Raw genomic sequence first — 25108 nt, 5'->3', positions numbered from 1 at the left:
TACCACTGTGTGACAGAGTGTTAGACCGGATGGCCATTGGCCTGATCTAACATGGCTTCTCTTAGGTTCTTATGTCTGGAGCAGTGATGCTTTGTATTCTTGGTGCCTGGGGGGGCAAGAATGGGAGGGCTTCTGGAATTCTGCCCTTTTGATGGTACCTGGGTCTTGATCACTGTGTGACACAGAGTGCTGGACTGGATGGGCCTTTGGCCTGATTCAACATTTTTCTTATGTTCTTAAGTATAAAACATAGACAGTAAAATACAGGCGTAAACATATACCTGCAATAGAAGAGCACTATTTAAAGTATTGTTCCAAGGCACCACAACAGAGTAACAATTATGTAGTCATTGTGCTAAAACATGAACATCTAGAAAAGTCACTGTATAGATCTAGAATACAAATAAATGTGAAATCCTATTTCCATTTCAGTAGAAGCCACTGAAAAAATTACCATTGATTTCCACAAAATGAAGAAGCCATAATCCAAGATAAAATCATTTCGTCCCATTGTTTATCCTATTTATTTTAGTAGGATTACATTTAACAAAGGACCATACTAGAAAATATACTGAGAGATCTGTGAAGAGATTTTCAGAGTAATTGGTAATTTGGGTTTGTAGTGAGTGGGAAGGTTTTGAATTTTGGTAAAATAATACAGCCCTCCCATACTGCAGCCTCAGTCTGAATTATCTACATATTTTAAAACGTCTCAGAGTTACCAACTCTGGGTTGGGAAATTCCTGGAGATTTTTGGGGAGGGCAGGATTTGGGAAGAGGAGGGACCTCAATGGCATATAATACCATAAAATCCACCCTCCAAAGCACCCATTTTCCCTCAGAGGAATTGATCTCTGTGGTCAGGAGACCAGTTGCAATTCCAGGAAATCTCCAGAGTCCAGGCCCCTACCTCTCCAGAGCTGCTGGTTGCCTCACTGAGGGATAACAAAAGATAGACTGTATATTCCCTCAAGGAGTCAAAATAAATAGGGTTAGTGTTTGGCACTGGGGGGGGGGGGGGTCAGAAAACGACACATAGGGAAAACATTATCTTCTCCATAAATCACATCCCTGATTCAAACTGAGGCTTCCGTGGCTGCTATTTGCCAGTTAAAATTACTCTGAAGGATCTATTCATGAAATCCCCAGTTTTTCATCTAGCTTTGCTTTAACTGTGTGCTGGGCCATGGCTCTATGTTCAGACATTAAGATATCTTCAAATCTTTTTTCTTTATGATCATTGATGGAACAAACTGTACTTGCCTGATCCATTTGATCTGGAGAAGCAAAAGAAAAGGAAGCCCTAATGTAGGGGCTTGGTTTTGAAGAATCAATCATAAAATCTCTTCCAGGAATCAAAACAACCTAAAATATTAAGAATGTTTAGTGTTAGTGTACATCTAGCTTTTAAAATAACTACTTATCAATCACAAACTTTCTAGATTTATTATTATCTCTATTTATTGCCATAGGTTCACCTACCAAAGGGGATGGAAGACAGGAGGTATACAGAAATAGTCATCACAGTTGCATGTAAGGTAGTTAGGCATGCATACTTAACTAGACAAGTGCAAAACGCTTATGGGGAAAGTTACTCTGTGATCTTCTTCTTTAGCTAATGTAAGTCATGGGGCAAACATTTTTATTTTTCATTGTATATTTGTGATGAAAAGAAATAAGGAAAGAAATGATACAATCCGGAGCTGTTCCAACAACAACCCATGCAGTTGTCCTAGGATTTCAAGCTATGATTTTATATATTTCAAGCTATGTTTTTATATAATTTTCTTGCAGAATTTCTACAAACCTAGTTTTCATTGCTTGGACTCTGATTTTATTTTCCAGCCATCACCAGCATTAAAACTCTTTTCTTTTCGAAGATACTAATAATGTTATGACAGTAGAAATATTAGAAGTTGAGACCCACAAAAATCTAGGGATTTATTTTTTGTTTACTTTGCCTTGCTTTAATCAATTTTTGCAGATCACCAGTCACTTTCAGCCTAAGAGCTGATCAATCCAGCACAATAGTGAGGCCTTCTGGTTTCTTCATACCCTCTTTTATCAACAGCACAGCAAAGATTCGAAGGGAAACTTTTGTACATTGGGTTGAATTCAAATTACCCTTCCTTTGACGGGAACCTCTTCAGTTGGTCCAACCCATTAATGTAATATAATAATGCCATTAAGTCTATTTAAGTCCCTTCTTGATGAATTTCTGCAACCAAAAACTGCAACATGGTGTCCAGTAGCATGAACTCACTGTGGACCAAACTCACACACCCACGTGAAGGACTGTAGCCTTTCCCACAACCAAATACAGCAATCTTTTTCTTAAAAGCAAAACCACATTTATTTTAAAACTAATAATAAAATCTCCCTACCCCTTTCTCCAGTGCTTTTTTTGTGATCATCTCATATGTATCGGAAATCCCCTTAATTTTAATCCATAAAAATAGTCCAGCTTTAGGAGTATACCATTCTGCTAAACCTGGAAGAGAAAGCAGAATACTTGTGACTCTAATGAGATTATTAAGCATTTGAGTTGGCAGAGTAACAGTTTGGCATGAATAACCAGGTGTTTAAACAGTTTCTTATTGTCAGAGCTATGGTTCTCATGTTAAGCTAATTAGTAGCTGTTTGAGATAATTCTGGATATATATTTATTTTTAGCACATCCTGTTCTGGACCACTTCACATGATGTGAGCTGATGTTCACATAAGGGTCAATTGGGCTTAGCATAGCTGGACTTATGGTTCTCACTTACTATCCTACTGCTTCCCTATTTGCCTAGAAGATTATATAGCACACTTCTACTGAAATTGTTGAAGGTTCTTAGTACTAGTCTTGTGAATTGCCTTACAATTTTAGCTTTCTCTTTTTTCTTTTCTTTTTTTTTAGGAAATCAGATGTGTCTCTAATTCAGCAGTAGCTATTTTAGGAAATTAAACAGGTTAGGATAATCTTGTAAATTTTTGTTAAAATTTTTTATAAGTTATATGTCCATTGTATATCTAGGTGGATAAATTTATTATAACTTTATGTGTCAGGCTTTTCTCAGAACTTCAAATGATGACTAGTACAAATAGGTCCCTTGGGGGTGGGGACATAGGGGTGAGGTGATGGCAGTAGTAAGGACTTTTGGATCACAGTCTGCAAAGATCTTTATCTACTAACATACACCTTTAGTTTCTAGAAGCACAAGAGCATGGGAAGTTAGTAGAACATTAGCAGGAATGGTACAAAAGCTAATATAACTGAAACAAAGCTAAGGGCTAAATAACTTGTACAAGTCATTGGGTTTACCTTGACATTCCTTTCCAAGTAATTGAAAGAAGCTAAGCTGAAACTTTGGAATGTAGACTGGTTGATGTAGAAGTCACTCTATTTCTCCCTGTTCCCCAGTTCTTGGCTTGCATACTGTGACAGGGGTGATCGTTCTTCTAAGCACTCCCCTGGAATGATCAACCTGTTGTTGCTTCAGGTATCAAAATTTACCTTTCAGAATATGGAACATTAGGCACAGGTAGCAATTTAAAACAATTTTGGATTATTTAAATAGACTGGCAGGGAAGGGATGGGATATTTATTTCGGTTTTTGGGATTTAGAAGATGTAGGCAGACAGCTAAAACTGAACACAGAACTATGTTTGAGGTTACTGACTTCACAAGATACACCCTTCAGTTGGTTTCACTTTCACTAAAGGCATCCTTGATGTTAAAAGTTTATCTTTTTATAATGGTTCCAGATTTCCAGTTAACTTTCTCATTTTCTAATCACGTATTTATTTATTTATTTATTTATTATTATTTATTACATTTGATTTATATCCCGCCCTCTCCGCAAGCGGACTCAGGGCGGCTCACAGTATCTACACAATTAAACCAGTACAATATATAAAACCATAATTTAACATTTTCAGTTTAAAAAAAACATTACAATTAAAATTATTAAAACCATTTTAAAGTGCTGAATCCCTACATTATAGCGGCATTAGAATTCCAAGCAGTGATCACCGGCGTTCTTTGTGATGTCCGGTGGCAGCCATCTTCGTCAAGCATCGAAGGCCTGCTTGAACAACTCGGTCTTACAGGCCCTGCGGAATGCAGACAGATCCCGCAGGGCCCGTATGGCTTCTGGAAGTGCATTCCAGAGCTCTGGTGCTGCCACCGAAAAAGCCCTAGATCTTGTCACGCATAGCCTGGCTTCTTTTGGTCCGGGGACCGAGAGTAGGTTTTTTGCCCCTGAACGCAGTGCTCTCTGGGGGATATGCGGAGAAAGGTGGTCCCGTAGATATGCAGGTCCCTGACTATAAAGGGCTTTAAAGGTCAATACCAACACCTTGAAGCGAACTCGGAACACAACAGGTAGCCAGTGCAGCTCTTTCAGCACTGGCTGAATGTGCTCCCATCGTGGCAGCCTCATCAGCAGCCATGCCGCAGCATTCTGCACTAGCTGTAGTCTCCGGGTTTGCGTCAAGGGTAGCCCCATGTAGAGAGCATTACAGTAATCTATTCTTGAGGTGACCGTAGCATGGATTACCATCGCTAAATCGTTGTGCTCCAGAAAAGGAGCCAGCTGCCGTGCCCGCCGAAGATGAAAAAAGGCAGATCTAACAGTGGCTGCTACCTGGGCCTCCATTGTAAGGGAGGACTCAAGGAGCACGCCTAGACTCCTGGCCTTAGGGACCGGTGTTAATGGCACCCCGTCAAGAGTCGGCAGATGGATCTCTCCCCTTGGACCACCCCGACTCAGGTAGAGAACCTCCGTCTTTGTCGGATTCAGTTTCAGTCGACTCAGCCTGAGCCAAGATGCCACGGCTTGTAGAGCCAGGTCTAGATTTTCCGGGGTACAGTCGGACTGGCCACCCATCAATAGATAAAACTGGGTGTCATCCGCATATTGATGACAACCCAGTCCATACCTCCTGACAATCTGGGCAAGGGGGCGCATATAGATATTAAATAGCATCGGGGATAGAATCGCTCCCTGTGGCACCCCACAACTAAGAGAGTGCCTCTGGGATACTTCCTCCCCGATCACCACCCTTTGTCCCCGATCTTGGAGAAAAGAGGTCAGCCACTGTAAGGCAGATCCCTGAATCCCCGCATCGGCAAGGCGGCTAGTCAGTAGCTGATGGTCAACCGTATTGAACGCGGCTGACAGATCTAATAACAACAGCACCGCTGAGCCGCCCTGATCCAGATGTCGCATGAGGTCATCTATGAGGGCGACCAGAACCGTCTCCGTCCCGTGACCTGGCCGAAAGCCGGACTGGAATTGATCCAGTGCGGAAGTGTCCTCCAGGAACCCCTGTAGCTGAATTGCCACCGCCCGCTCTATAACCTTACCCAAAAAGGGAAGGTTCGACACCGGCTGTAGTCTTGCTTTGTCCTTTTGGTTACAAGACTAAGGTCTCTCTAGTAGACCTCTTTCTCTGGTGAGATTGTTACTATCTTCCCTTGAAGATAAATAACCTGCAGCTTTGACACCTTTTGGGGGCCTTTCACTGCCACCTCAGAACCTTTTGCCAAAACCTGATCTACCAAACTTCCAGTCTTTCCCTTCTTTGGACACAGCTTAATATCAGAAACTGTTTCCCCTCTAAAGATATGATTCTGTGTTTTACACATACAGAGACTGTTCTTACCTCCTGGGAATAGCCTCCCACCAGAGTTTCTACTATTCAAAGCCACCCCACATGGGCTCTAATCAGAGTCTGCTTTGTGTCTCTTATCACACAATAGAGAGCATCACCAAGACCACCACTTTTTTTTCAGTGACTCTCCAACTGCTCCAGCTTAGTAACTGCTTTCTCCAACTGTCACATTCTTTTGACAGTTAGAAGCAGTTCCCCCTATCAGAGTGAGCTCTGTTAGCTGTCACTCACTGGGAGTTCCATTAGATGTCGTTCATATGCACTGCCTTTAGTCGTGCATATGCCTGCTGTCAATCACACATGCTTTTTATGCAATGTGTTAAAAACTTTCCTCAACTTTATGGCTGTAATTCAGGATAGCCAGATAGTGATCTATCATGTCCTTTACTAGTAGGTGGGTACTTGGTCATCTCTATCCTGCCCATTTGTCTCCATAAATGAAATCTCCTCTCAGCTTGAAATCTGAGAAGTTTCTTGCTTTGTTCACAGGAAACAGAACGACATGTCTGGGAACCAGTATCTCTCTTGTGTCCTTGCAGACAAGGTATTCTGCATTTACTTATCACAGTGAGCCAAGTCATCTAAATATACATGAAGCATGACTACTTGTAGGTTGCATTCACCCTGTTTAATTAATTTTTCCGGACCTAACCCATGTGGAAAATTTTCACATCTCAGCTTCTAGCTAATGCCATTAGAAGGATCTCTAAAGGCTCCTGGATAATTAAATTGTCCCTTTAATGGACCAGAGATGGTTACGCTTCCAATTAGCAAAGCCTTGTTCTTACTGATAGAAGACAAGCCTAGCTACTACTGTAGTGATATTACAGTATATTAATAAATTAAGTATATTAATAAATACATCCCATGAATTTTTACTTGGGAGTAAGTGCCTCTCATACAATAGGATTATACAGTGTGACTGTTTATCATTTATATTTTATGCTGATTTTATGTTATTGGCCTTCAAAGCATGATTTTAAAACTTTGTAAAATTATTTTCTGATGACTGAAACCAACAGCTCATAATAAATCTAGGTCATTTTCTAAGAGATTCAGCTGAAGAGATTTCCTCTGAGAAGATCAACTGAAATGAGAGTGCTTGGTGTGGCTGGACAACATGTATCCAACTAGGTCCCTGGGAAAAATTTCTTACTGAGTCATGAACTTCATTGGATGATGTCGGGCCACTCAGTCTAACCTACCTCACAAGGTTCCTCTAAAGATAAATCATAGAGGGAAGAACTATACACCCCATTCTGAGCTCTGAAGGAAAGGAGGAGTAAAAATGTAATAATAACAATAACTAAAGTTGTGATGACTTCTGCTTACAGGCTATGCTTTGTATAGGGCTTCTCTACTGCTGTATGTTACAGGAAAGCTGAGTCCTTTGAAAATTGACCTGGAAACATTGGGATATGCATGTCAAGTATCCAAAAATGTTTCCTTTGTACAGCAAATACTGCTAAAAAATCCTATACAGTGATTTCCCCATGCCACTGCAGTCATATTCAATTCCAACCAAGTCCAAAAATAAGAACAAAAAGCCACATGATAACACAGAGTAGCAGATTATGTGTTTTCCCCACCTGTTAGAGTCCTTTCATCCACCCACTCTTGGGGTGTCTTGTGCTGACACAATTCACTACTTTTGAGGTAGGCAACTTGATAAACAACGCACAGCAGCGTGGGAGTGTAAGAGATGTTGTTTTAAGTGGCCCCTGTTTGATAAAGGGGCCAAAGGCCACCTGAGATCTCACTCCCTCATAGTGAAAACCAACTTGGCCTTTGTGTTGTTCTTTCAAATCAGTGTGCAGACTTTTGTGAGTTTTTTCAAAAACCTGAAATTGTTGTTATAGATAATGGCCCATGGGATTGAGTTCACTGACCTTTCAGCCATTTATCTGCTGCAGCAAGCAATGCATCTCTCTGTTTTCTGTACAACATTGCCACTCTGGAAGTAAACAATCAATGTATACATTCTTAGAGAACAAAAGTGGGGGTTGTGAGTCACTCTTAGCATTTCCATTAAATTTTACCCTGCAAGCCATACACAACACTAATATAATAGGAAAGCATTACAGACAGAACTCTTTGTCAGTACCTTATATGGCTATTATGGATGTCAGATGAAAGCCAGTAACACTTTATGGAGAAGCAATGGCTAAATCTGTTGCTTCTACAGTCCATTTCATTTCTCAGACAAAATGCATTAACACCAATGGGATCAGAAGATTGGGGATGCAACTGATATGTGTGCTACAACTGTATAATTTTTTCTAATGAATGTGCATTGTTCAGCATGCATTTTGATATTTATCACAAGGTGGGGTTTTCGTTTACATGTACATTATTTTTCAGTTTGTTCAAAAACAGGAATGGAGAATACACAGTCCATCTAATGTTCTGTCCATAATTTATAATTAAGTACGCTTGAGTGAAATGCAGTCTGTAGGCTTAAAAGTGCTTAATTCTTTTTAAAAAAATTATTATTATTGTGGTCCCGAAAAACCACTAATAATGTGCTTAACTCCTATACATATACATTCTGATGCTTTGAAGCTGTGGTAAAGGTGAAAAGTTGAAGAATGTTATAAATGATCAAAAGCAAAGCTTCTAAGTGACAAAAGCAAATCAATTTAATGGGGAAAAATGTGCACTGAAGTTAACAATGGTAATCTCTTGCCTAAATCCAATAGGTTCACATACTGGATCTTGCCCACAAGCCCCAGCTGGTCCATCATTGGATCAAGAAAAAAAAAAAACCACTCTGTTTTCAACATAAAGTAAAACAAAGTTCATAATGAAGTCAATGAAAATATTTCTGTTTGAAAGCTTCACACCGAGACTTTGTAAAGGGGATTCTTTTTTGTTTGTTTGTTTTGCTTTTTGCTGGAAGCAATTTTCTAATGTTAAAAATGAATAGCTCTTCACAAGAACAACTGCATAATGTGCATATAGATTAGAATGGCCAGCTTTTTGTGAATCTGTGTTGCAGTCAAAACCAGAACATATTGTTTTAATTGTACATAGTAGAAGAGCATATATTTCTAATCTCATTACCTTTGAAAGCATCATTTTTTCATACAGTTCTTTTAATGAAAACAACAGAGCTAAGAGCATGGAAGTAGCACAAGATACAGGCCAAAGCCATCACTTGAACAACATTATGAATCTTAAGTTTACATAATATGCATGAGCAGCAGTGTTGATTTTGTCTAAATGTTCTGAGAGAATTAGAAACTGTATTATCAAGATGCTATCTGAAAATGCACAACACACAAATAGTCATCTGATTGGCTCTAAACAAAGTTGTTTGTGGACACTGTAATTTAAATTCAAAGTCCAGTTCAGTCTTCTGTTTATGCTCTGGCTTGTAATGCAGTTTGTTTTCATGTGTGATATGTTATATTGTTTTAATTTCCTATAAACTGCCTCAATCACCCTTAACACAGAAAGAAACTTAGAAAGGGTTATTTTTTTAAAAAAGTATTCCTTTCCTGTATTTATAGCCTATCTTTCTTTCTGAGACTCAAGGCAGATCACATGATGTAACCAATGCAATCAGACAGCATAAGACATCCAAGAAACAATGCATTAGGACTTAAATAATGAAACTCTGACCTTGGTTAATAAGATTGATACAGAGAATATTTTCAGGCTTGGCCAGTGCACATCTTTCATTTTTACAAATTCCTTACCTAACTGCATAGTCCAAAAAGCCATTTTGTCCCCATTTCCGCAGGAGTTGTAATAGGAGAACCTGAAAAGATGGTATGAAACATCTAAATCAATACCATAAATAAATCTGTAGAACTTGTTCTATAAGATACACAACTTCAATGAGAGTTTCAGTTGTGTAAAAAAAAAAAAAGACAAAGGTTAAAATGCTTGGGGCTCTTTAGCCTGGAGAAACGTCAACTGAGGGGTGACATGATAGAGGTTTACAAGATTATGCATGGGATAGAGAAGGTAGTGAAAGAAGTACTTTTCTCCCTTTCTCACAATATGAGAATTCATGGACATTCAATGAAATTGCTGAGCAGTCGGATTAGAACTGATAAAAGGAAGTACTTCTTCAGCCAAAGAGTGATTAACACATGGAATTCACTACCACAGGAGGTGGTGGCAGCTGCAAGCATAGACAGCTTCAAGAGGGGGTTGGATAAACATATGGAGCAGAGGTCCATCAGTGGCTATTAGTCACAGCATATTGTTGGAACTCTCTGTCTGGGGCAGTGATGCTCTGTATTCTTGGTCCTTGGGGGGGGGGGGTCACAGTGGGAGGATTTCTAATGTCCTGGCCCCACTGATGGACCTCCTGATGGCATCTGTTTTGTCTTGTTTTTTTGGCCACCATGTGATACAGAGTGTTGAACTGGATGGGCCATGGGCCTGATCCAACATGGCTTTTCTTATGTTCTTAAACCCCTGCCATTCCCTGATTTAAATGGTATATTATTACCATTGTACTCATATAAATTATGGTTCAATTCCATGAGAAAAAAATATGGTCAGAATGCAGTGTGTGCAGTATTAATGGATACTTTTAAATGTCCATTTGTCTGGACAAATCATGTATATTCTCACACAGATCTACATGTAATGGGAGCCACAAGGCTGGCACTGAAGCTGATATCCCCATGTCAGGCTCTTGCATTTCCTCCATGACATGTAGTAACAATTACCTGGTGTTCTGTTTACATTTTATTTCCTTGACCTCATTATTGGCTGCCTCCAGTGGGGCAGGAATATGCAGAATATCACAGTATCATAATTATGTATAAGAATTACATATGTTATGGGGTGAGAGGGGAAGAACTGGTCCAAGGGATGCTTTTTTAAGTGGCAGCTCCATACCTCTTGACATCCACAGTGCAACATTCTTAAATCCTACAACCTTTTTATTTTGAAGAAATCTCACTTATTACAATGGTCCACATAAACAAGCTTAGATTTACAGGCCAATTCAGAAATAACTCGCACTGAGAAAGAATGTATCCCTAAATAAGCACGCACAGGAATGCAACCTTCTGAAAGCAATCACATATATAAAGTTTGAATTCAGTGTTTCTACTGCTTCAGGCCAACATGGCTGCCCACTGGGACAAAAGTTTACCTGTGTAAAAGTGCTTGCCTGCATTGTCGAGACTTGGGTGTGCAGAATAATCCTGTCAATCAGTGATGCAGGTCCTGTTACAAAGCCTATTCTGAACCTGAAGAACATACAATATTTAGCTCAACATACATAGCCATGTATGTTGCATAAATTGTTACTGCTTTGTAATCTGACAAATAGAGTTTTTCAGGATTATGACACCTGTGATGTTGGAACTGTTATTTCTTACAACAATTGCAGTTTCCACGTATGTGTTGTGAATGCATCATCTGTGAATGATACCATAGATAATGGATTCATGAGAAGTTAGTGACTGTGGAGCATATTAAATTATGGCATACCATGACCTTCAATGGCTGTTGCAGAGATGGTGTAAGGGTCACTTAACTGGAGCATATGCTTACTTGTTATGCTAGAATCAAGAAGGGCTTTTTTTTTTAGCAGGAACTCCTTTGTATATTTGGCCACACACCCCTGATGTAGCCAATCCTCTTGGAGTTTACAGTAGGCCCTGTACTAAGAGCCCTGTAGGCTCTTAGAGGACTGGCTACATCAGGGGTATGTGGCCTAATATGCAAAGGAGCTCTTGTTACAAAAAGAGCCCTGGATTCAAGTCTAGAAACACCTGAAAGACCAACTAGATTTTTGGGGTATAACTAAGCAAGAGTCAAAGCTCCCTTAGTCAGATATGAGTCAGAATGGAGAGTCCTTACATCCCAGTCAGAAGATGGGAGGGGTGTTTCAAAGAAGGAACTCATGATGCAGAGGTGCAGTGCAGTCCAGCTTGGTTAGAGCAGAGGGGAAATGCTTGGGAGCATTAGCTTCTGTAGTGAGATAAGAATCCCATGTTCATATTCAGCCCTGGGGAGCCCATTGTTCTGAACTCACGAATGAACTCAGGTTCAGCAATTTCAGGTTCAGCAATGAAGTTTCTCTGTTTGAGGACTACTGCTTTTAGGTCAGCAATGGAATGACCTAGAAATTCTCTCACTGTTTTTTGAGTGTTGTGACTTTTAATGTCTGATTTGTATACATTTATTCTTTGCCCTGGGACTGTTTGTTCAATGTAGAGAATGGAATGGCATTGCTGAGGTTTGATGGCATATATAACATTCAAAGATGAACAAAGAAACTTCACAGGGAGATTACAATGTGATATTGCTGAAACTGAATTCATTCACAATTCAGAACAAATGTATAGCTTCCCCAACTCTTGAGTCTTGCTATGCAGGATGCCTGGAGAACAAGGAGGGAAGTATACTGGTACATGGGGAGGGACGGTGGCTCAGTGGTAGAGCATCTGCTTGGGAAGCAGAAGGTCCCAGGTTCAATCCCTGGCATCTCCAAAAAAGGGTCCAGGCAAATAGGTGTGAAAAACCTCAGCTTGAGACCCTGGAGAGCCACTGCCAGTCTGAGAAGACAATTGATGGTCCAAAGGTCTGATTCAGTATAAGGCAGCTTCATATGTTCATATGGATAGGGGGTGGGGTTATAGGGGTGAGGTGATGGCAGTAACAGAAGCAGAGAAGTTGCCCAACCAATCTTCTGCCTGAGGACATACCCAATCTATCACCCCTCACCTCGTAGTAAAGCCAGCCATGATGGTAGCATTGGTCTGGTTACTTCTTAATTTACTGACTCAGCGCTTAAGTATTTTTTTGACAATTTTATTTGGTAAAAAGCCCACAGGAGTTTGCTTTATAAGGCTGTGAAATCATAAGAAACTCTATAGTTGTCTGTGGGCCATTACAGACTGTAACATTTGTCAGATGCGAGGCTTACTATAGATACTCTGCTCAGTTGTTTCAAAAGGGTGACAAATATGTTTATGATGGTGAGAATGTTTAATATTTTCATAGTTCACTCACCCAGAAGAGATAACTTTAGAGAAAGTATCACATCTAATGACTCGACCATCAACATCCAGTGAAAGAAATGATGGTGCTTTTGTCTGAAAGGACAAAAAGATAACTTATGAGTAAAACCAAAACTTCCATCAATAAGCAAATGTTTTGGTTCCTTAGCTTTGTGTAGATGAGATAAACTCTTTCTCTGAAAAGTACGATGAAAGATATTTCTTCAAACCCCCCATAAATGAGAAATTTTTCTCCTCTACTGTATACAGAATATGGCGCTCAAAACCACATGCAAGATGAACCAATGTGGACTGATGATGTTGATGACACTCATCACTGTGCCACTCTAAAGCCAAGCATCTTTTAGGTCATACTGCAGCTTCTCGAGGGACTAAAGGGCCTCTCCCTCAGAAAGGCTCAATGGACCAGATTTGGTTGTACCCACACATGTATACACTGTATTTCACATTTATAAATGGTATTTAGAAAAGTGAATATTCTGATTCCACCACTGTTAAGATTTGACAATTTAAAATGTTCAGGTGTATGTAGAAAACTCTGTCCCTTGTTACTATGAAAAAAACTTTAATTTTTTTGTCCCCAAATCTGAACATCTTTATCTGAGGGACAGGTGTAATCTTCATGATCTTCACACATTTTTGTCTTAGCTCAGTATGGATGACCCCAGAACACAATAATTTATGCAGTAACTCACAATTTTAATGCCAGTAGCTCACAAAGTAGAATTTTTGCTCACAAGAGTTTTAGTGGGAAAACTGATCCCAAGCTGTTGTGGGCTATCCTGATCAAACTGGCCCTGATTGGGAGTGAGGACAAGGACACTGGTCAGAAAATGCTGGATGCAAAGCTCCACCTCCAACTTGGAGATTATAAAAGGGTTTCAGAGGTCACCGCTTTCAGTGGAGAAGCAGTAATCCAAAGATAGTGTACTCACAACTCAGGCCCAGAATTCTGGTGAAATCTCTTGGGCCGCCTCACCCACCAGAACTCCTGGAGCACCAGAGTGAAGGGCGGGGTCTGAATTGCAGGAATGGAGGTGCAGCACATGTTTGGCAGCTTGGTGGCACATGGAGCTAACAAGCCAGGACACTTATCCATTCATGAGCTCAACATGATCCAGCTGTGCAACCAGCATAAATGCAGAAGTGGATGACAGGTTAGGTGTGGAAGCAACAAATCATCAGACCCCTGACTCAGTGACCACAACTCTGGGTTCTGCTCTGTTCCTGCAACCCTCTTGACTCTGACTGTGGACTCTCCCTCTCTGCACTTGTGAATGACTTCAGACTGTCCTACCTTACTTCACGGGCAACATTCTGAACAAGGGTTGCCAAGTCCAATTCAAGATATATCTGAGGACTTTGGGGGTGGAGCCAGGAGACTTTGGGGGTAGAGCCAGGAGACATTAGGGGTGGAACCAAGATCAAGACTGTGACAAGCATAATTGAACTCCAAAGGGAGTTCCGGCCATCACATTTAAAGGGACGGCACACCTTTTCAATGCCTTCCTTCCATAGGAAATAATGAAGGATAGGTGCACCTTCTTTTGGGGCTCATAGAATTGGACCCCTTGGTCCAATCTTTTTGAAACTTGAGGGGTATTTTGGGGAGAGGCACTAGATGCTATACTGAAAATTTGGTGCCTCTACCCCAAAAAACAGCCCCCCCAGAGTCCCAGATACCTGCAGATCAATTCTCCATTATTTTCTATGGGAATAAATCTCCATAGGGAATAATAGAGTTCCCAGCAGACATTTCCCTCCCCTCCCCTCGCTTTCTGATGACCCTGAAGCGGGGGGAGGGTCTCCCAACCAGGGGATCCCCTGCCCCCACCTGGGGATTGGCAACGCTATTCTGAACTGGACTCTGATTCTTTGGTAACTGACTTCTGGACTGAACTTTGTCTCTGATTCTGGAACTTCACTTGGACTGAACTTTGACTCTGACATAAGCCTTGTTTCCATTTGTGTACCTCTTCATCCATGGCAGAGGTAGTCCTCTATTGTGCATCTCTTTCCTTCAGGGGCAGGTGTTTTCCAGTTTACTGAAAAACACTACTCTGTTTGTGTTGGAGGCACTTGTTCAGCACCAGAGGATAATCTCTGCCATGGTGCAGCACAAATAGAAGCAAGGCTCAGAATCCAAACCATTGGGTTATGGAAGCATGCTTAACATCCCTTACAATGTAAAGAGTGATTTGATCGGCATCATGACAGGACTTGAACTAGGAACCCTAAGGAGCAGGCACCACAGAGCTGCAGATTAGAAGAGTGCATGGCAGGTAGTTCCAACTGAAAACTAACACAACAGTCCATATTTTTACTAGTCAAGCAACATGAGCTAGCCAGTCCAGTGTCTTCTGCTGATCTAAAGATAGTTAGATCAGCTGTCTTCTTTCATTCTGGGAATCTTGTTATTAAGCAGTTTACTATGTCTATCCCTTCCATCTCCCAACCACTGAGCTTCATCCAGCCCACTTCTAAGCCAACTTCTCTTGCCTTTGCTCTTGAGCCCCTGATAAGATTTGCACTCTAAAAGCTGAAAGTGTATTCCTTTCATCAAGAAAAAAACATGAATCACAACATACTAAGTAAGGAATGGGTGTGTTTTTACCTTATCATACTGGAGAAAATAGTATGGATCATCTTCTATTATAAGAAAGTTGTATTCTTTAGCAAGCTAAAAAAAAATCCAACAACAAGGTGTGTGAAAAGTATCAATGTATCTAAGAGAATTTATCAATACGTTAAAAGGATAGTGGTTCCATCAGAATATTGGTAATCCCAGTAGGATGTCCGTATGACAGGGTTCTCCAAAATTTCACACCCCACATCTTTATATATATTTTTGGTTTCTCTTCAGTGGTGGCTGGTATCATTGGGCCTGGTGGAACTGGGGGGCAGAATGGTCAGTGACAGCCAGAGCCAGACTTGGGTAGCAACCTGAGATAGGGCTTTATATATCATGGCACCAAAATTAGGGAATTCCCTCCTCAGGGAAATTCATCTGTTCCCTTCTGTCATTGTTTTCTGCCTGCAGGCAGAGACTTTAAAAAAAAATTGTTTGACATTCCCTTACTAGCCGTCTTTCTCATGTATGGGTTTTAACTGTTTTAAATTTAAATTTCAGGAAAGAAAACAGTTTTCAACTGTTTGCTGCCTTGGGGCTCAAAGTTAGGCAAAACGGTAGCATAAATACTTTTCTAAAAAAAATAAACAAAATTAAGTCCATGTAAAGCACGTTATGACACACACAGCCTGAACTGGTGACTTTGGAGTTGGTGATGGAGTATACTGTCCTTAGAAGTTTTTAGGAGGTGCTGCAAGACCATTTTATGTCCTGGGGGATTTAAGCATTTATTCCCCAGGATGAAAGTGCAGGAATCTTTTTGGGTAGAAGAGTTAATTTGATTTGGAGTCTCATTATGTTTTTCAATTTAAAATTATAAGCTCTGTGAACCACAGAGAAAAGACGGGTTATTAACATTTCAATAAATATATAAATACTTTGACATGTTTGCCTAACGCATATGAATGCACAACTCACTTGTGCAAAACAGGCAATTTTTTAAAACAAAAATTAAAATATTTTAAATATTTTTTAAAAAAATTGGTTAAAGACAAGGGTTGAAAAGTGGCACAGTTAGTTCAGCAACTGGCAACAACCCTTCTAAATTGGTCAACCTGTCCGGGTGTCAAGCCTATTGCTCTAGAGTTTCTTCCATCTGCTCCTATAGTTCATAGTTGGCTCTAGGCAGCCAACTAGTTCTAGCTGTTGGAACTGCCATCTTTGCTTCTGCTTCCAAGTGATGATCATCTCCATCCCCATGTATTACCTGGTAAATCTCCTTTTTGCGTTCTACTGTCAAGGAGCTCCCAGTAGGATTGCTACCATTTGGAACAGTGTATAGGAACTTTGGAGTCTTGCTATTGAGTTTATGGCTATTTTCAGGGTTCCATCTGGAAAGAATATCCTTCAAGGCTTTTGAAATTATACCATTCTCATCGGAAGGGATGCTGATAATGTTACAATCCAATGGCCGGAGCTGTTTGTGAAAAGAAAAAAGGCATTGCGTACAACTCACTATCTACTCAATCGAAATTAAGTGAGGATATTTGTCAGCCATAGCTAAAAGGGGGCTCATATTTTGGGCACCTGAGGATTGACTCTGAAATGTCACATGCAATTGGTAGACAAAAACATGTTGGTAGGAGTACTCAAGGGAAGCTGCAGCTGACAAGAAAGAATGTTGAGTAGGATGGGACCATTCCATTGTCTGATGAAGTATGCATGCATATGAAAGCTTACATTGTGAATAAAACTTTGTTGGTCTACTGGACTCCTACTTTGTTCTTTTGCTTCAGACCAACACAGCTGCCCAACTGGATCTCTTTTTTTTTCAAAGCTTAAGAATTAAAATATTGAGATTCTAATTGGCCAAGTTGGGCTTGTTGTTGACAAAGTCCTGTTTGACAAGACTTTTGCTCAGCCCCAACACCATTCTTCACCACAGCCTCATTAATTACAGTTAATTACAGCTCATAATTAACTAAAATTGCATGTAGAATGTCCCTGGCTCAGTCCTTAGCATCTGTTGTTGAAAGATCTTGAGTGGCAGATGCTGGGAAAAATATTTCTCTGCCTCAGGTCTTGGAGAGCCATAACCAGTTGCAGATAGGATGAATGGTCTGAAGAACTAGTATAAGGTACCTTCAGGAGTCCATAGGTTCATCCAGGCACTTTTGCATGTGTATGAAGCCTTAAAAATCACTCACCCCTGTCAGTGTCCCAACATAGTTTGGCTCATCTATAAGGATGTTATCTCCTGGGTTGATAAGCATATCAAAAATCTACAAGATAGAAATGAAAGGTTATAAATGCTATTTTGCCATATTGACAGATCCACTTCTGTTCCAGATTTTAGTTCTGGCTTCACTTATCATGTTTCATTATTCTAGTCCAACAATTCATTACCTATGACTAACTATAGTAAAATCTATATCAAGACTATCATTAACTATAAGCAAATGTCATTTCATAGGGTAGCTGTGCTGATATCTCAAAAGTTTATACCCCCCAAATCTTGTGGTGCTACTGAAAACAAATGTAATCATTGTCAAAAATACAGTGCATTATATTTGAAGGGCTCTTTTTTCTTCCATATGAATGTACTGCTCAGAAAAGGGAGCTATTATTAATTACTAGAGCACAGACAAATGTTGAAGTCTACCGAGGAATGATCAAGGCTAGGGAGAGTAGAGCTCTGTTCTTGCTCAGATAGCCTTAGATGTTGGGGTGGAATTTCCACAATCCCCTCATTGATGACTGATTTAATGGTCAAAAGACAAATATTATGTTGATTTATATGTTGCCCGGACCTTACTAAGTCCATCCTGGCTCCCTACAGTAATACATATCTTCATTTGTCCATTTTCAGGAGCATACTTGGCTGTTGGTGGGTCATGAATTTTCCTCTGTAAGTCTTCTAACCATGACACTAGATCTTGAATTCTGGTTAAAAAAAAAAGAATATATTATTCTTTTTAGTATCCATGGCATGTAATACATACCTTCAATTTAGCTTGACATTTGTGGAACAAATATATATGATGAACACAAGAACCTGTCTTGTACCTGAGTTAAACCACTGGTCTATCAGGGTCATTATTATCTACTCTGTATGGCAGTGGCTCTTCAGGCAGTCTTTCACTTTACCTATTGCTTGAGCCTCTTTATTGGAGATCTGAGCCCTCCCCCACATCTGCACAGGCTTGACAGGTTACTTTGGTTTCTCCCAGGGGGAAGGGTCTTCTTCCTGGGAAGAGGTCAGCCCTCAAGATCTTGTTTGCCCTGCAGGACCTGCCTCAGTGTCAACAGCTGCTTTGTCTGCTGCCATCCCACCAGCCAGCTGTAGAGCTGTTTGCGTGTTAAAGGCCTATGAGCCTGGTTGCAGCCTTGAGACTTGTTTTGGGCTTGGCTGATTGCCTGGCCAGTGGTAATTGCTCCTGCCCACCCCAACTGGCTCTGCCTCAGATGGAGCCATTATTGGACTAGAACAGAACGTGTTTTCCAATCCAGGCCCATGGGGAATCCCAGAGGTTGCTGCTGACCTGGAGCAGCTGCTATTCCACAAAGCTGTCTCTGCTGCTTCCTGACAGTGCCCTTTAAAAACCTCTCTTTTAACATAATAGAAGTAGGGGTGTATGTTGAGAAAGTTTCTGTTATAATTTTGGAATTGGGCTAAGAGCCAACAAGGTGATGTAGTTGTTAAGAGTGGCAGATTCTAATCTGGAGAACTGGTTTTGATTCCCTACTTCTTCACAAGAAGCATGCTGGGTGACTTGGGCCAGTCACAGTTCTCTCTGAATTCACCTACCCACCTACCTCACAAGGTGTCTGTTGTGGGCAGAGGAAAGGAAGGCGATTGTAAGCTGCTTTGAGATTCCTTAGGGTAGAGAAAGGAAAGGAAAGGTCCTCTGTGCAAGCACAAGTCGTTTCCGACTCTGGGGTGACATTGCTTTCACAACGTTTTCACGGCAGACTTTTTGCGGGGTGGTTTGCCATTGCCTTCCCCAGTCATCTACACTTTCCTCCCAGCAAGCTGGGTACTCATTTTACTGACCTCGGAAGGATGGAAGGCTGAGTCAACCTCGAGACGGCTACCTGAACCAGCTTCTGCTGGGATCGAACTCAGGTCGTGAGCAGAGCTTAGGACTGCAGCACTGCAGCTTTAACACTCTGCACCATGGAGCTCTTCAGGATACAGAAAAGCAGCACATAAAAACCAGTTCTTATTCTTTTCATTGTGATTGCTGATTTCTGGGTGGGACATGATTGTTCCAAGATTCAAATCTGTATTGTTTCAGAGTTAGGGACCATTATTTCCAATGAGGAAAGGATATGATGTCTAAGCCAGCTTCTTTAGAAAGCTAACAGCACTAAATTTGCACAGCTCATACTAATCCCTCTAATTCAAAGAGCCCCTCCCCCAAATTTCAGGTGAATTGGACCAAGAGGCTCAAATTTACAGAACTCTAAAGTAGATGCCTCTCAGCACAGACATCTCCACTGATTCTTGAAATGGTGGCCAAGCAGCCAAACCTAAACAGGGCAGTGTGCCTGCTGGGCAGCCTTAGACAGTCGCTGAGGGTGTGGCCAGAGAGGGCACTGAATTGGGCATCTCCTGGGAGGGTGGAGCCACCCCCTCAGGAGATTTAAATTGCATTGGAGGGCACCCAGGAGCAGCCACTGCCCTTCCTGGGTGCTGGAAGGGCAGTGGCTGCTTCTGGGCGCCCTCCCTTGTGATTTAAATTGCCCCCACCCTCCCAGCCTAGGGCTCCAGCAAGCCTGGCACTGGCCCTGAGCATAAGAGCTCTGGCTGGCCACAGCATTTTTAAAAAAATCTTGTCTGCTTTTTCCTACTTTGTTTGCTGTAATGTATTTCAATGGAGCCCATGCAGTTGGTATTTCTGGCTCCAATTACATCCATTCTGTTTAGTGAAACTGAATAGGGCCTGAAGGGTTAAATTCCTCATCCCTTTCTGATACACACACACACACACACACATTTATTTTTTTACAAACTGATCCAATTGTTTTCTATGATTCATCTGTTTTTTGCCTTTTGGGAAGACACTAGATGATATTAGAAACTGGGATCATCCAACAAAAATGACTGGAAATAGGCTCAAAACAGACAAATGGAAGCAGTATTATAACACAACACATAACTAATGGGATGTAGTGATAGCCACTAACTTTGATGGCTTTGAAAGTTTTACAAAAAGTTATGGGGATAGGTCTCTCAATGGCTATGGGCCAAGATAAAGTGAATATCAGACTTCAAAGGCAGCCATTTTGAATAGCAAATGCTGGAATCAAAGAGTGCTGCCTGTATATCCTGGAGGCATCTTTCTGATTCCTGTTAGAAACAGGATTTGGAACTTGGTCTTATCTGGCAGGGTTGTTGCATTCTTTTGCAGAGTCCTTGGTTCCTTGGAAGTAAAGCAACTAATCCCTGAGGGATGGAAGTTCTGGGACTGAACTGAGTTTAAAGAAATGAAACAAAGCAATGTATGATTTTGCTGAATACCCTTCTGAAGCACCATACTGGAGAGCAATCTTCATCAGCTCTTCATCTATTTCAGTGGTGGTTCCATCAACAAGTGTGATACTTGCTGTTTTTATTGGGAAATAGTCAGCATTTGGCATACCTCCAGCAAGCATGATTAAAGAAGACATCATATTTGCCAGCTCATCTGTTGTTAAAAAAGAAAAAAAGAAACATATAGTTTAATGAGATGCTGAATGTGATAATAAATGTTGCTGTTATCATCTGTGAAATGCTAATCGGGTTTTTTTGTACATTTACATCACATCCAGCCCTCATAACAAACTGAGTTTGACACCCCTGGCTTACAACATGGTGGTTGAAGGTTGAGCTTATGCAAAGCTCAAGCATGGGGGAGGGGGATGTAGGGTTACCAGATCTGTGTTGGAAAATACCTGGAGATTTTTGGGATGGATCCTGGAGAGGGTAGGGCTTAGAGAAGGGAGGGGAGGGGCCTCAGAATGGTACAATGTCATACAGTCCACCTTTCAAAGTAGCCATTTTCTCCAGGGGAGCTGATCTCTGCCACTTGGAGATAAGTTGTAAAAGTGGGTGATCTCCAGGCTCCAGCAGGAAGCTGGCAACCCTAGGGGGATAAGTACACTTCATCAGGATCTGGGGTCCTGCGCTTCAAAGCCATCACTCTAGTATGGTCTATTTGCATAATTTCTAGATATATTGAAAAGACTGTCTCCTCCCATATTGTCCAGCCCGCCACTTAAAATCTGCCTTGTGAGCCCTTCTGACTGTGCCCCCACCTACAGAGGTGAAACAGATGGTAAACAGAGAAGGGACTTTTTCAGTAGTGGTATCTCACTTATGGAACGCCCTTACCCTTAAGGCTTGCCGGTTGCCTATACTGCTTTAGGCTCCAGGCTAAAATATTTCTTTTCTCCCAGAATTTTAATTTAGGGCTTGACTTTAACACTATATTTGCTTGCAAACTGTTATTTTAGCTGTCAGTGGTCTTTTTATGGTTTATATATTTTTATGTGTGGCTGAGTTTTTAATACTGAATTTTAATATCTTTCAGTGTTTTGCTTTTATTATTTTTATATTGTAAGCCAACTCAAGCATTTTCCCAGGCAGGCAGCATTTTTTTTTCTAAATGAACAAATAAATTACATCCATTCTGTTTGATGTAGAGCCAGTTGGTGTAGTGGTTAAGTGTGCGGACTCTTATCTGGGAGAACCGGGTTTGATTCCCCACTCCTCCACTTGCACCTGCTGGAATGGCCTTAGGTCAGCCATAGCTCTGGCAGAAGTTGTCCTTGAAAGGGCAGCTGCTGTGAGAGCCCTCTCCAGCCCCACCCACCTCACAGGGTGTTTGTTGTGGGGGAGGAAGGTAAAGGAGATTGTGAGCCGCTCTGAGACTCTTCGGAGTGGAGGGCGGGATATAAATCCAATATCTTCTTCTATAAATCCAATATCTTCTTCTTCTAAATAAATAAATAAATAACTGAAAGAGAAATGTTATTATTAGATATACAGCCCAGAAACATATATATGTTTGTGTGTGTGTAGAGTTGATGGGATAAGTTTGTTCAGCCCCACAGAAAATATGCTTGGGCCCTGAAATTGTATATTGGGATGGTACATCAGGAAATTAGGGATTCCATTAAATGAACATTTTCTGATACTGAAACATGAACATTTTACTTTGTCTTATTTCATGTTATGGTTGTTTTATTTTCCATAGTCAAATGTTCAAAAGTTATCAAAGAGAATGTTATAGATATAGACAAATAGAAGTCTAGAGGAAACTAAAGGTGTTTTAGTAGCATAAACGATATACTCACAGTAGGGGTCCCAACCCTCCCGCCCTGGCGGGGGACCCCAGGTTTTCCAGCCTCTTCCCCCGCTCCTCCAAAAAATGGAAGCAGGGGGAGGGGGGAAACGGCGCCAAGGAGCGTGGCAAGCCCCCCCTTCTCGGAGCGGGTGATGCCGCTGCGCGGCTGCCGCCTCTTCTCCGTAGCTGCTCCTCCAAGATGGGCTCAGCCTGAGCCCATCTCAGAGGAGCAGCTACGGAGAAGAGGCGGCAGCGCAGCGGCGTCACCCGCTCCACCTCTGATGTTAAAATCAGAGAAGGGGAGGCTGCAGGCAGGCCAGGAGCGTGGCGAGCCGCGAATTTCGGTCCTTTTAGGACCCAGACTCGCGGCTCGCCACGCTCCTGGCCTGCCTCCACTCTCCTTGTCACCCACTCTGTCTGTGCCGCCTCGCTACTTACCGCTTGCAGGCAGGCAGGCAGGGAGAGGATGAGTAGGGCCGCGGGGGCAACGGGAGGATGCAGCCGCCGCTGCTGCTGCTTTCCCGACCAGGCGCGCAAAGGTGCCCGGCGGCCCGGAGGAGGAGGAGGGCCTTGCGCGGCCTGCTGCCACTGGGGCGCTCGCCCGGGCCTACTGCTGGGATGCTCCACCAGGCCCTGGGGGGGTGAGGAGGAGCAGCAGGCGGCAGCTGGGCCGGGAGGCGGCAGGGGCTTGGAAGAGGCACCTTGCGCGGGGCTGCTTTGCCGTGCCTTCAAGCCTGTGGGCCTGGCGACTCCTCGTGCAGTGAAGGGGGCTCCCTCCCTCCCAAGAAACAGCTGGCCGTATTCAGGCGGGGGAAGGTGATGGCAACCGCTTTGGCATACTTGGCATACCTCCCAATGTCAAGCATGGTGGTAATTGATTGTTTGAGGGTCCTGCATAAGCTGGTCTGTGCATTGTCATGGAGGATCCGTTCCTCTTAGTTTGTTATTGGTGTTCAATTATGCTTGCCACAGCCTTGATCTTGGCTCCACCCCTAATGTCTCCCGGCTCCACCCCCAAAATCCCCAGATATTTCTTGAATTGGACTTGGCAACCCTAACTCACAGTGAGAGACTATAGTTTTCTTGGTTTTGACTATTTTGACTCTGAACTGCATATTTATGATAGTTAATATTTGATAGTAAAGTGACAAAGAACTGTTGTTTCAAATGGTCACCTCAACACTTTTCAGTGGTGCATGGAAGTTACAGCAAAGCAGGCAAGAGCTGTGGAATATACAGATACTCACTGGTCATCCTTAGAGGATTTGTTTGCCTTGCTGCACTTATTTTAGACAGGAAACGGGAGTAATCCATGTTGGTCAGGGATGCAACGGTCGTCTTCCCAGACTTCATGAGAAACAGGAACAGAACTTGGACATAAATGGAGAAACATTTAATTTTTATGACATTTCTGACATCTCTTTCTTAACACAGAGAATATTTTAATACTTTAGGCTCATTTGTTCTACTTCATAAGTCACCAGATTTCTTTGAAGATGAAATGTTAACTCTGGGGGCAATATACAATTGTCATGTAATTCTGTAGAATTCTTTCAAAGGGGAAAGTTACAGAGCACTCCTATGCAGAGTTATGCCAGCCTAAGACTTGGAATCCACAACCTCAAAAGAATAGACAAAATCTAAAACCAAACATTTTACAAAACAACAAAGGGCATAGTTTAGTATTTTAATTTAGAATTTTAGTTTATATTTACAACAGTGCAATCCTACTCAGAAGTAACTCATACTATGTTCAATGTGGCTTACTCCCAGTTAAGTGTAGAAATGTGAAGGTCACAGGGAATGGGGGGAAATTCTGGGACAAAAATAACCCCTAAACCTTTTTCAAAGAAAAAATTGGCAATTTGGGACACAAAAGAAACACAAACACTCAACCTCTTATGAAATATTTTTGAATTTGGAATGAATGACAAAGTTATCACACAAGGCTTTACTCACTAAAAAATGAGGATGAATGGTGAACATTTTCATGTAAGACAAGCATAGCAAATGATAATTCCTCTACATTGTACAGCTATAAATTTCTTGCATCTAGATAGTGCTGGCTCTCTTCAGGAGTGAAGCATTCAGGGCCTTTTTGCTTGTACACTGATTATTGCCTTCCTCTGTTGAAATTTAAAATTGAGAGCCAATCTAGATGTGACATTGTCACATGTTCTCTCATACGCTAGCTGTCATGCCCCATAGAGAACTCCCTTTAAAAGTGCTGCTGTGGGCCTCAAATCTAATTGTAACAGTAGCTTAGGAAAGGGACAGATGCTTGCCCCCACCATTTCCCCAACCTGAAATGGTGCCTGGGGGCATTATTTGCCTCATTGGACAGCTGTACAGTTTTTCTCCTCAAGGCTTCAAAATTCCAGAAAATGTTTCATGTGCAGATACGTGCATATGACTATAGTCTAAGGCAGGGCTTTTTTTTGCAGCAGGAAGTCCTTTACGTATTAGGCCACACACCCCTGATGTAGCCAATCCTCCAAGAGCTTACAGTAAGCCTTGTAATAAGAGTCTTGTAAGCTACAGGAGGATTGGCC

The 25108-nt window shown here is 41.7% G+C and overlaps 1 protein-coding gene across 1 annotated transcript; it reads right to left on the bottom strand.

Annotated features, from left to right (window-relative positions):
• Positions 1-1134: 1134 nt before the first annotated feature.
• On the bottom strand, positions 1135-23920 carry LOC132577581 (kynurenine/alpha-aminoadipate aminotransferase, mitochondrial-like). Its single transcript, XM_060247373.1, has 12 exons — positions 23804-23920; positions 20750-20915; positions 18036-18168; positions 17433-17507; positions 16493-16702; positions 15271-15336; positions 12649-12731; positions 10781-10877; positions 9363-9424; positions 7551-7615; positions 2385-2491; positions 1135-1365 (listed from the first exon to the last, which is right to left on the bottom strand). The coding sequence occupies exons 1-12, from the start codon at positions 23907-23909 to the stop codon at positions 1135-1137; spliced, it is 1401 nt and encodes a 466-aa protein (XP_060103356.1). The 5' UTR covers positions 23910-23920.
• Between the last annotated feature and the right edge of the window lie 1188 nt (positions 23921-25108).

This window comes from Heteronotia binoei, chromosome 9 (assembly GCF_032191835.1).
Source record: "Heteronotia binoei isolate CCM8104 ecotype False Entrance Well chromosome 9, APGP_CSIRO_Hbin_v1, whole genome shotgun sequence".
Taxonomy (NCBI): Eukaryota; Metazoa; Chordata; class Lepidosauria; order Squamata; family Gekkonidae; genus Heteronotia; species Heteronotia binoei.
The sequence above is the reverse complement of the archived record's forward strand: the minus strand, read 5'-3'. Positions and strand labels throughout refer to the sequence as shown.